The sequence below is a fragment of the Geospiza fortis genome, unplaced genomic scaffold (assembly GCF_000277835.1).
Source record: "Geospiza fortis unplaced genomic scaffold, GeoFor_1.0 scaffold147, whole genome shotgun sequence".
NCBI lineage: Eukaryota > Metazoa > Chordata > Aves > Passeriformes > Thraupidae > Geospiza > Geospiza fortis.
Genome location: NW_005054372.1, coordinates 3,453,110 through 3,466,252, shown reverse-complemented (window position 1 = coordinate 3,466,252; position 13,143 = coordinate 3,453,110). Strand labels below are relative to the sequence as shown.

Genomic DNA, 13,143 nt, shown 5'->3' with positions numbered 1-13,143 from the left:
GGGCGGGGGCGGGGGCGATCCTCCTGCCCGGGCCGGCGGCCCTGACAGCAGCCCCGGGGCGCGTCCTGCGCTGCGGAGCCCGGGCTGCCCCTCGCTCCCCGCGGGCTCCCTCCGAGCGCACCCGCAGCTCGGAGCTGTCGCTGCTCCAGGTTCGGCGTTTGCCTCCCCACAGCCCGTCCGTGTCACAGACCTGGCACCTGCCTCTGAGCCTCTGCCTCAGGGTGTCCCGGCTGGGGCTGGCTGCTCGCCTTCGGCGGCACTGCACAGCCAGACCTGGGGTTAAATGCAGCAGGAGGAAAGCGTCTCACAGTCACAGAGTGGGTCAGGGCGGAAAGGACTCCAGTGGGTCATCATTGCACAGAATTGCAGCCAGACGGTTCTTGGCTATTTCCAGTGAGGGACACTCCACAGCCTCTCTGGGCAGTGTGTCCCAGTGCTCAGTCACCTGCACAGTGAAGAAGTTCTTCTTCACGTACATGTGGGACTTCCTGTGCATCAGTTTCTGCTTGTTACCTCTTGTCCTATTGCTTGGCACCACAGAGCAGAGCCTGGTCCATCTGACACCTCCCTTCAGATACTGATGGACTTTGGTGATGTCCCCTCTCAGTTGTTCCTTCTGGAGGTTGACCAAGCCCAAGTCCCTCAGCCTGTCCTTGTAAGAGAGACACTCCAGTGCCTCGGTCATCCTCATTGCCCTCTGCTGGACCATTTGATTCATTTCTGATTTATTTGATTTGTTGTTACTTATGTTTTGCTTCATTAAATATAAGGACTGTTTCAAAACCTGAAGGTGTACAATTATTGCAGCTTGCTTAGTTCTTAAATAACTAGAAAAGAATAAAAGTTGTTACTCTTACAGTAAATACTGTTTATTTCCATGTTCCTCAGCAATGTGATATAAACAAGCAAAACCCATGGGGTACAGCGCTGTTGGTGTTGGCTTGGGGCTTGGAAAGCTTCCTGGTTATGGTGAGCTGTCTTTGTGGGATGCTGTTTTTGTGGTTTACCTGCCTCCATGCATTGTAAGTGCTCATCTAGGGCTGAAATCGCAGATCTGATAGAAATGGGGCCGGTGTTGCTAGAGAGGTTTAGGTACTGGGAGTTGGCTTTTGAGGAGCAAGGAGAAAGTCGTGCTCTTTCCTGAGTGCTCGTTATGCTGGAGAAGTACAGGGAATTGTTTCATCACTCCTCCTTTCTTCCTGTTTAGGAGGACATGGCCGCTCACGTGGGCGCATCCCGAACACCTCAGGAGGTGATGGAGCACTACGTGAGCATGTACATCCACGGCAACCTGGGCAAGGCCTGCATCCCTGACACCATTCCCAACAGGGTGACGGACCACACGTGTCCCAGCGGCGGCCCGCTGTCCCCCAGCCTGACGACGCCGCTGCCGCCGCTGGACATCTCGGTGGCCGAGCAGCAGCAGCTGGGCTACATGCCCCTGCGCGACGACTACGAGATCGAGTACGACCAGGACGCCGAGACGCTCATCAGCGGCCTCTCGGTCAACTACGACGACGACGACGTGGAGATCGAGCTGAAGAGGGCTCACGTGGACATGTATGTGAGGAAGCTCAAGGAGAGGCAGCGGCGCAAGAACATCGCGCGAGATTATAACTTGGTACCGGCCTTCCTGGGGAAGGATAAAAAGGACAAGGAGAAAGCTCCCAAACGGAAGATCACGAAGGAAGAGAAGGAGTTGAGGTTGAAACTGAGGCCTTTGTACCAGTTCATGTCTTGTAAGGAGTTTGAAGACTTCTTTGAGAACATGCACAAGGAGAGGATACTTCGAGCGAAGATTCGGGAGCTGCAGCGGTACCGGCGGAACGGCATCACCAAAATGGAGGAGTCGGCGGAGTACGAGGCGGCCCGGCACAAACGGGAAAAGAGGAAGGAGAACAAGAACATAGCTAGTTCCAAGAGAGGGAAGGAAGAGGGCAAAGAAGGTGAATTTGCTGCCATTGAAAACCTGCCTGGCTTTGAACTCTTGTCGGACAGGGAAAAGGTGCTCTGCAGCTCTCTGAACTTGAGTCCTGCACGTTATGTGACTGTAAAAACTATCATCATTAAAGACCATCTCCAAAAAAGACAAGGAATTCCTTCAAAGAGTCGCCTTCCCAGTTACTTAGATAAGGTACTGAAGAAAAGGATTTTAAACTTTCTGACAGAAAGTGGTTGGATATCCAGGGATGCTTCATGAAATTCAGCAGATCTCAAAAAACACAGCAGAGGCCCATTACAGCCTCAAGGACTCCGTTATTTTTGCCTTCCCTCCCCAAAGATACAGAAACCATGTCGCTTAAAAACACAAAAGAGCAAATACACAAACCTCCACAGTCGTCATGATCCATGGTGGTTTAAGTAGACTTTTGCTTTGGATCATGGATAATACTTAATTGTGAAACTTCTACATTGGATTTCACTGCTTTTGGTACATTCTTAGAACAGATTTTTTCATGTGAACTTACTCAAGTCCGGTAGGCCCAGAGTAGTTGCTTTAGTCCGTACTATTGGATAAATGAATATCAGTGTAATCCTTGCTTTTCTTTGAAGGTAGGAGATAGTTTCATTCACTAGAAACTTTCTTCACCCTTTGTTTTGTTTTTTTTTTTTTGGCACAATGCTGGCAGCAGAGTGAAGCTTACAGAAGTCCTGTGCTCAGGAGCAGGTGAGCAGGGACTTTTGTGAGCAGTGCGAAGCTTTTGGAACATTCTCCTTAGTAACTACAGCTGAGGCATGGGCATGAGAGTTCCTGTCGGGAGTACAGCAGGGCTGAGCCATGGCAGGGAGTGGAAGGAAGGAAGGAAATGGGGTATCTGAGATGCCTGAGGGACTTGTGCTGTGGAAGGGGGCTCTTGAAGAGCTCCAGCTGATCTGGGCACTGTTTTGACCTGAGTTTCCTGAAACAGACCCCGCTGAAGAGCTGACATTTCCTGCTTGGTACTGGAGTGTCAGGAGTCCCCAGCAGCTGTGGTGCTCTGTTCCAGAGGAGGGGTCAGCTACAGCAAGGTACCTGATTTGGGCCAGAAATGGCATTTGGGAGAGTAGGCAGTGAGGTTTTTGGCAGAAATTGAGAGCCTCAGGCAACGAAATCACTGTTTTTCCTTACTGGGGGAGCCTGCTTCTCCTCCTTTGGGATCTTAACTGCAGAGCTCATAGAGGCTGAGGAGGTGTAGCTGCCTCCTGAATTTCATTGGGTAGTCAGGGAAAGGGAGCAAGATTCTCAAGGTGTGATGGCTGAGATTGGTCTTTAAAAAGAAAAATAACAATTGATGCAGATTTGGTCAAAATGCACAAAGCGTTCCTAAATTTGGAGTGCTTAATCCAGCCACTGCAGGGTTCTAATTGCACATACCTTGAAATGTACCAGCCCAGGCACATTGAATCTGAGCTTACTGACAGGAGAAGGGCAGTGCACCTTGGGAGGGATCTCCCCCAGTTGTGACAGCTGCTGCCTGGAGTGCTGCTGGAGCCAGCACCAGCTGGGATGGAACACAGTGGGAAACACAAATGCCCAACCCACAGTGCTGTTCTAGTAAGATCTGGTGATTAAGGCAAAGGTGTTAAAGGAGGATTAGAAAAAAATTTTATGCCCATTTCATCCTTCAGTTCCCTGCTGGTATTTAACCAAATGAATAAAAAACAGTGCTTGCCACCTGGAAGATGGCACAGTTGTGCCTAAGCCTCCCTGCTGGTCATGTCTGGAGCAGGAAGCTGTGGCTGGAGGCAGGCTGGGCAGGTCTAGAGTGCAGGTGTACCAAACTTGGAACCTGACTGGCTTCAATATAAGTGCAAGACCTGGAAATGTCATCTTGCTTTGATGCTTTGGGCTGTAGTCAGTGAGGATACCACAAAATCTTGAAACAGTATTAATTCTGCAGTTTGGCAGAGGTATTCTGATCAGAACTGGGTTTCATTTAATACATCCAGCATTACCAAACTAGTGTTACCAGTGAGTTTAGAATAAAAGGGGTACAATTACAAAGCCAGCATTTTTAAGGAAAAGAAACCAAAACTCTAGTGCCTTTTTCTTTTGAGTTTATGTTATGTCCCTTCAGAAAAGGTAAGGGCTATGTCCTCTGGGATGTAATACTTTGTTTGGCTTATTTGTAAGTGGTTTGTTGTGGCATACTCGAGACAAAACTGTCTCTTCTTGGCAGCAGTGGAGCTAACTGCAGTGTGCTGAGTAGCTTTAATAACCACTTCCACCCTATATGCATGTACAAGCAGCACACAAGTTCATTAGGTGTAAACCCTTGGTTATTTTCTCTGTCCTGCTCCTGTGGGAAGGAAGCTCAGTCTTTCTTTTCAGCATTGTAGTTATGCAATTTGGTTCTTCTTGTAACTTGTTACTTAACTGCCATAACATGCTGTTTTGAAGCCTCAATTCTGCATGTAGCTGGGAGTTTAAGAGATTTGTTTTGGTTTTGGTTCTTCTGGGTTTTTTTCCCTCAATTCTGTGATTTTCATATTTCTATACTGTTTTGGCACATCTAAGTTAAAACTGAAGCAATAGCATAAAGCCCATCTGAACAATAACTTAGGAGAAAATCTAGGCACCAATGAGTCATTTAAATGTTGAAGTGAATTCTGCATTTCCACTTTGTAGCTTCTCAATTCCTCAACCCCTCCAAAATGTTTCTTTGGTGCTAGATGTAACTTATTGAACATCAAAATGAATGTAAAATAAAAGTATTTTTAATGTATGCAATATGGATATCAATATTTATTTTGTACTTGCAAGCTAACTCAAGGTGGTAAATGTTTGCTTTAGCAAATATTAGTCCCTTGGAACGGGCTTCCCTAGAAGCAATGTCTCATTTTCAGCTATGCTTTTAATTTTAAAGGTGACTTGCACTAGAGGATGCTGCTGTTCCATATTTCACATGGAACTGATTTAGTCTAAGCATTCCTTTGTTATGAGCTGCTGGTTTTCTGTTTGATTGCTTATAAATTGAAACACAGTTAATGTTAATCCAGCAATTTACTACAGCTATGCTGCTTCTCTTCTGTGGTGAAGGGGCTGAGATGGCAAAGAGCTCTTTCAACTTGTATTTTGTGTTGATCTGGAAGTGCTTCCTGTACTGTACAAATAATCCAGCCTTCATGTTGCTAATGACAAGGTGTTTTATATGCTTAATGCTCTTGACTTTTCTAATTAAAGTTATTACTAATGATAGTATCTGTCTTAACACCATTGATGTAAGCCTATGGAAAAGCAACACTAAATTGTTGAAAATACTGATCCTGTGCTCTGGGAGGGGGCTGTGCTGTGTGTCCCATCCCAGGGCTGTGCTGGAGGGAGCCTCCATCTCCCTCCGTGTGCACTGCCCAGTGCTGGGCTCAGATGCTGCAGTGCTCTGGCTCCAGCCCCTCGTGCCCCTGCTCCTGGCAGGCCCAGCAGGCAGTGAGAGCAGGGTTTGTGGGTTTGCACCAGGCTGTGACCATGAACTGCCTAGGAAATCTCCCAAACTAAGCTCTGCCCTTATTCCCTTGTGCCCTGCTGCATTCTTTGCAACTGGAGCAGGCTTCATGACCCTTCTGGTTTACTCTTCTCACAAAATGGTTTTGCCTGTGCCCCTGTCACTCCTAAGTGTCATTGAGTGTCACACTCAATGCTGTGAAGCAAGATACCCCATGAGCATGTTCAGCTCATCAGCTTCTTTCTTCCTTAAAGGGAATGTTGCATTCATTTGAAGTTTACATTTGTAGCTGTGCCAGACACACAAACACCTGTGCTGAAATCACACAAAGCCTAACTGATGTTGTGCACACAGCATTTTACTAATTTTTGCATTGTGAACTGGTAAATAAACTTGTATTAAAGTTTCTTTCCATGATTGATTTAATAATGTAGCTTGGGCAATGAGGAAAATGGCTTAAGTCTTTGCAATAACAATTGGAGCTGCCTTGTAGCTCAATGTGATAGGTGGAGATGTAGTGTATGGGATAGCTCGTACTGGTGGTAGCTTTGTTGGGTGCTTAAATTTCAGAACTGCCTTCCTCTGTTCCTTGATTTCTTCAGTGCTCCTTCCTGGGCTCTGTGCACAGACTGACCACTCCAGCCAAAGCCTTTCTGAGGGCAGGCCAGGGCAGAGGAACCACTTAAATGAGAGACTCCGTTACCAGCTTCAAAGATGACCCTTGTGCTGGACATTAACAGGAGCTTGTGTTTGAGAACACCCCTAATGAACTGATGTAGCCCAAAAATGACAGTTTGTGTGAAGCACTGGGAAGCTCATTAACAAAATCTTCATCTGCCAGGGAACAATGTGTCCCTTTGTTTTAACTCTATTACAAAAACTTCTATACTAAGGACATTACTATTACATTTAGTTTAGATCCAGAGGGATTGGGAGGGGACATAACAACACATGACAGGTCTTTAAAGGTATATAAAATGGAACCTGGTCCCTTTTTGACATCAGTTGTGAGAACAGGTCCCAGTCAAAGTGCAACAACACAATTTCTTCAATCCTACTTCACACAACTACAGTGTGCTCTTAAACCCAGAGGGAGGAAAGATACTTCCAAATTCAATTTTAGTATATGGAATCCCCTTTTCTCCCCTTCTATTTTTAAACTTGATCTTTGCATTTTTTCCCTGTACTTGATTAGTTAAAAAAATGTAACATTGTAGTTGTCTTCACACATCAGATAATTACTCTACTTCCTCTGCCCAGTCAAAGTATTCTTTTGTAGAGTTGAGAAAGAATGAATCCTTAAATATGATTAACGTGACTAACCTCCAAATAGTTTTGTGCATTTAGGCTGTTCCTGGTTAACTGCCTAATTCCCATGAAGGAAACCAGCTCTGGGCAGAATGTCTTAAGGAATGAGTAATCCCTTCTCACCATGAGTAGGTCCAGTGTTCAGTAAGCTCTTGGAAACTCTCTATCTGAATCACAAAAAATATAATCAATGCCTGACTTTAAGGTAAGACGCTCCTTAATCCACAATAACCAGAAACATGGTAAAAAGTCCAGAAGTATTTACTTTTTACAGGACCTAATAACTTCCCTACGTTTGAAGATCCTGTCCTGTGTGTTAACAGTGTGGGCTTTCAGAATACAAGAGGACAGATCCTTTGTCAGTTGTGTAATTTGCCAGGTTCCACCCGCTCCTCTCCAGGTGACCAGACAAATGTCATTCAGGTAATCATGTGCTGTATTTTATGCTGATTCTGCAGGATTGGGAGCAGCAGGTGGATCAGACATGGCAAGAGCTGCATTGGAGAAAAGTTCTGGTGCAACCCAATATCCAAGCTGAGTAAATGTAACAAATAAAGAAAATGAAACTAAGTTCACACTTTGGTTTGAACCACTTACATGCAATTATTTATCTAAGTCTAAAAGAAATCATGTACCAAACTCTCAGCAATGCACTTCTTTGGGTGTTCTGGCTCTCATCAGGATTGTAACTACAGTTTGCATAACAAACTGATTGCAAAGCTGGAAGTTACAAGACTATAAAAATTATTTAAACCAATTTATACAACATTAAATTAAAAATCCAGAGATAGGATAAATTCTATTGGTTCTTCAATGCCATACAAGTATTAGATGGTTTTCCTGATTCAACATTAGTACAGGACAAAAGGGTTGAGCAATTACAAAAGATATCTAATCTCCATTGCCATTTATTTACAGTTCAGAATTCACACAGGTTTCAGTTTCAGTTATTGAGAGACTATGTTTGAATAGACAAAACAGGGCATTCGTCACATCCGTGTGTAAAAGCTGATGGGTGCTTGCAGAAGGCAGGTTATTTGTACTACATCACCTTCTGCAATGTGAGATTCTGTAAAACCAAAGGAAGTGTCTGAACCACGATCTGCATTTTCAATCTACACACAGTGATAAACTCGAAATTGCACCATTCTTGTGAGCACTTCATTCTTTTCAATTTAATTCACCATCTCAGGAGCAATAGTTGTATAAAACATTATCTAATCTAAAGTATTAGAGGGCTTAATGGCTCCCTTCACACTGAAGAAGAGCTCATGGAACAGTGATGTCGAAGGCCACTAAGCAGGAGAATTTCATCGGTTACTTCATTTTCACTGGGAAACCTCAACCAACTCATTTAACGCTCTCAGGGAGCAGAGGAACGAGGGAAGCACGGTGTGAGAGAAAAACCATCCAGCTGTTTAATAGTTGTACGGCATCTGAAAGCCCCAGCTGGAGCAGCTACGCGTCCTTGACCACGCCCACCAGGGCGGGCCGCAGCGTGCGGCCGTGCAGCTTGTAGCCGATCTTGGAGACCAGCGCGATGGTGCCGGGCTCCTGGCCCTCGGCGGCCGTGTGGAACAGCGCCTCGTGCTCGTACGGATCGAACTTGGCCCCCACAGGGTTCAGTCTGAGCAGGCCATGCTTTTTAAACACCTTCTGAATCTGCATTTCTGTCATGACAAGACCTTCGTACAAGCTCTTCAAGTGAGGATTTTCGTCTTTAATTTCTTCTTTTGGAACGCTTTCTGTTGCTTTCTCCAAAATGTCTGCAACTTCTAGTAAGTCCTTACAGAAGCTCTGGATCCCTGAAAATGTATAAAGGAGGAGAGAATGGGATTACTCCACTGAGGGAAACAAGTGTTAAAAACCCCCAACCTCACAACCCCAAAAGCTACAGCAATAACCTGCACTCTTTGACTTTAAAGAATATATGAGATACTCTAATCATTTGGGGTAAAATATCCTTTCCAGTTTTGGATGATAATAAAGAACTATTACAGATACCTTGAAATCCACACCATCTCCTCTACTTCTATGGAAACAAAAAAGTGATTTTAACTCAAAAGAGTTAAAAGGCTGATGACATAACAATAACAGAATTCTTACCAAAGTTACCAAAACCTTCAGATGGCTTCAAGTAGTTTTCTCATGTCTCTCTCATCACCTAACATTCAAAGCATTATGTTGCCCTATTCCTACCTTTTAATCTGATGTCATAAAAAGATTTGCAGAAGACAAGCATGTAATCAGACTCATGAGGATTTCAAGAGATGAACAATGATTCCTCCTTGAATGAAAGGAACTTGCACCTCTCTCTCCCTCTACAAACCTCTTTTACAGAATCATCAGCTGTGCCTTGCAAATACTGAGCTATTTCCAAATAAATCCCAGTCCTTGTCCTGAGGCTGTTCTCTGGCTCACACTAAGAGAACCTGGACTAATCTCACTTAAGGCATTAGCAATCAAGAAAAAATTAAAACAGTTCAATAAATTAACACATTTCTACAAAGAGGTAAGCAAAGGACAAACAGCACTGAGTTTCAGTTTAGGTTTTGGTTTATTTTGTTGGGTTTTTTTAAGCTGGATTCAGCCTTTTTAATTCTAGCTCACATTTTGGTTGGGGTTTTTTTTCCTTACCAAGAAGTGATATGACCATTACCAGAGGCCACATCTTTGGTTTAAACAAAAAAACCCCCCACAACTGTAGAAGCACCGTACAAGATCTGTGGGATCAGCTAGTTGTCAGGAAAGGGTCTCTCTAACAACTGCACAGCTCTGTAGAGACTCAAGCTCTTTATAGAACAGTAACTAACAATATCCAAGTAGTTCCAATAATCTGAAAAAAAAATTGTCACAGTTTTAAACTAGAAACTAGAGCTGTGATTGGGGCTGAACTGTACCAAATTTAGATAAATCAGCTGTCTAGCTATCTGGACCAAACCAAATAACCAAACTCTTCAGAAGGTGGTTTGGTTCAGTTTTTTTATTGCATACATTATGTTTGCAAATATCTGTGACTGCAACTCAGAATTTATGCAAGTCTCAGAAATTAGTTTGCCATGCACAAGCAATAAAACTTACAGATTATATGCAATCTAGTTTTCAAACTATATTAATTTCCTCTGTAGCACCTCTGAGCTCAGACACGACTCTGAGTCCTTTGCAGTATGTAGAACACAAGTGAAACAATGCTTATTGCAAATCAACCTCAGGATGAAGCACTCAAACGTCCATGAAAAAGAATGCAAGAGTACTACTATGTACTTTTCTTACAGTACACATTAACTGGAGACCCTGTATTCAGAAATGAGAACTTGAGTTCTGAGAATTCAACTATACAGCTGTGTATGGTCTGTGGTGAAAAAGAGCAACTCATTTTTCAAACACCAGCATAAAACAGCACTCTGCTGCTGCAGCATTTGCACACAACTTCTGATTTACAGATTTGTGTTGGAAATGTTGTCAAAAAGCTAAATCAGATGCTACTAGCCTGGCTCTTGAAGGAAGATGTGCTTCTAGCACTCCTCACAGCCAGTGATTGTACATTTCTACCACTGAAAAGAATCCATTCATTCAGTGGTATTACTTCTATTTGAAAGGTATCGTCTTCAACAGAACAGTTATTCAACTGTAAAAGGCTAAAAAACCCCACAAAAATGTCCCAAAATCAAAAAAGAACCAAATTCAAAACAAACAATAAGAACAAAAAACAACAAAAACCCCCAACCAAAACCAAAAAACCCCAAACCAACCAAAAAAGCAAAACAAAAAACCTCAACCAACCCCAAAAAACCAACCAACCCCCCAAAAACGTCCCCAAACAACCAAACATCCCCCTCCCCCCAAAAAAAACCAACCAGAAACCCAAACCAGAAGGCAAACCAATATTCTATGCTCTTGGTTATATCTGAGACCAAAATACATGAAAAAGGCAAACTTCAGACTGCAAAACTTACTAAAAAAAAATCTACACATGCAGTACACATTGTAGGAAACCAGATACCAAATTTAGAGAAAATGTCACATGTTGACTTCAGCAGTTTAAGTCTTGCCCTTGGCTGGGGAGATGGTCACAATTCTGATGCAAGCTGAGGAACTGTTCAAACCTCTCTGCCTCAAATGCATTATTTAAGCAAGTGGTCAGAATCACTGGCAAGTACAACTTGTCAATACTGCAAGGCCAGTCAGCTTCATTTTTCCAGGTTTTGCATTTCCTGGGTCTCACTGAGTAAACACCACAGGAGCCTCCACTGACCGTATAACTTTGCCTCTTCCACCAGTTTCTGGCTTCTTTGCCTCACGTTTTCTGCATCTGCCAAGGCACGCTTGTACTTCTCCTAAGGAAGAAAAAGAAGTAACAGAAGTTATTCCTCCTAGTCAGGCAGCTGACAATAATCCAGCATATTCAGTATAAAACAGCATTTTGAACAGTTTCATACCCTAAATCCACCATTTAGGGTAATCTGAAAGAACATGTCAATTATCACCCCATCCCTCCTAGCAAGACAAAAGTTTGCTTCACTTCACAAGGACAGAAATGAGGGAAAGGAAATCAGATGGTTTTCCAAACTCTTCGGATTTGTCAACAGATTAACTGGAAAAAAACTTCACTCTACAGCTACATAAAGTTCTATGAACCCAGTATTTCTGCTTTTTCTGCTGTGTGCTCCCAGAAATCCTTCATCAGCCACGAGGTACTTTGACACTACAGCAAATCAGATTCAACCCAGCCATGACTTTCAAACCACCTCTTCCTCCTCCATAAACACCACAGAGTGCCTTCAGTTTTCTCAGCCTTTATAAACCACGAAGCCTAACTCCTCTCTTGTTTAGGTCAAGGTTTGGTCTATTCCCAGAAATATGGCCATTTACCAGGAGATGCACTACTATGTGAAATACAATAAAATTAGTAAAATAAAAATTCACACTGAGTGCTTTACCCACTAACCCTGAATGGCTTCCACCCTGAACATGCTTGAGCTTTGAATGCCAGTGAAGAATATCAAAACAGAATAGTCAACAAGCTGCCTGAAGAGCTGCATTAAACAACCAACAGCAAACTAAGACATTAAATGACATCTCCAATTTTTCCTGTAGAGCTTTGGGAAGGGCAACAGAAAGCAAACTCAGTCCATATACGATCCACAGGTGCTGGTTCTACAGAAGGGTCTGGGCTACCTCTTGAAGTCTCAAATGTCAGAAAGACATTTTATATAAAGCACTCATTAATATCTTAGCTTAATGCCACCTCCCATCTCTCAGGGCATCCTTCAGCTGCTGAAGGAGTTGTGCTGTGGAGTTGTGCACAGGAGAGAATGCAAGATACACGAGGCCACACAGAAGGGATGTGACACTTCAGCCTCCAGTCTGAAGGGCTCTCCAACAGAAAAAGTTTGAAACTTCCTAACTACGGCCTAAGTACACTATTGTACAAAAGCTAAGCACCATTAACTCTGACCTTTGGAAAGTCAGCAGCTGTTTCCATGAAGTCTACTGTTAACACAGAAATGCACACACCAGAGACACATTCACACCCTTCCATGGCTCCCAGAAATTACTTCACTGAGCAAAACCTATGTGAAAATCAGTAACAAGTTTTCTGGCAGGAAAAGGTCCAATTCCATCCAGAAACTGGAAAGAAATTATCCAAGACCTTAATTTTTGACCAGGAATGCATCCCAGATCTTGTAGGACATGTACTCTTAAGTTTAAAGAAATTATTAAATTGTGGATTTTACACAACTAAACAGAAGTCACATAACCATATCCAGACTGTGCACTGAGAACCCACAGTGCAGGCTCTTGGGCACACAGCTTGTAACATGTGCAACCTAATAACCCAGGGGCACTTACAGTAACTTCTTTTAGTTGTTCTTCCAGTTTGGCCTTTTCTTCAGCTAGCAGTTTTTCAGCAGAGCTGGGTTCCACCTTCTGCTCATTTTGGCCCTGACTCTGGTCCTCTTCCAAGTTCTGACCAGTATTTTTCTGTTGTGTTGCTGCACAAAGCAGTCGTGGAGATGTTCTAAGGCAAAAAGATGGACATTATTATTCTGTTGCTTATTTTGTAAGAGATCAGCATTTTCTAGACATAAAAGATACTTTGACACATAACATCCACAAAATTCTCGTATCAAAGCACAAATTAATACAATACTAAGCCTGTCAATACTGCGTGCAGTACGCTCCATCAAAAGCAGCAAATCTCCGACCATTTAAACTGTAGCAGTAAGTAACTGCTGCAAGGTATCAGCTTCTAAGTGTCTACTACATTCCGTTTATAGTCACAGAACTTCACAGAGCTTCCAAGGGCAGTACGCGTTTTCAGCCCGGTGCTCTATGAAGAAACAAATTCCGTGATGCAATCGCCAGCAAGAGCCTCTCAGAAAAGCCAGGCGCAGAGCCGGGCCTGGCC

General features: G+C 43.5%; 2 protein-coding genes across 2 annotated transcripts; one reads left to right on the top strand and one right to left on the bottom strand.

The window, feature by feature from the left end:
* The first annotated feature begins 1,213 nt into the window (after positions 1–1,213).
* On the top strand, positions 1,214–5,751 carry TADA2B (transcriptional adaptor 2B). The gene has a single exon (XM_014308537.2). It carries the CDS (start codon positions 1,214–1,216, stop codon positions 2,198–2,200), a length of 987 nt encoding a protein of 328 aa, XP_014164012.1. The 3' UTR covers positions 2,201–5,751.
* Positions 5,752–7,314: 1,563 nt separating this feature from the next.
* Positions 7,315–12,773, bottom strand: GRPEL1 (GrpE like 1, mitochondrial; the record flags this gene model as incomplete). Its single annotated transcript, XM_031060073.1, has 3 exons — positions 7,315–8,536; positions 10,987–11,068; positions 12,585–12,773. Coding segments are annotated over 3 exons (618 nt in total), but the record flags the coding sequence as incomplete, so codon positions are not given.
* Between the last annotated feature and the right edge of the window lie 370 nt (positions 12,774–13,143).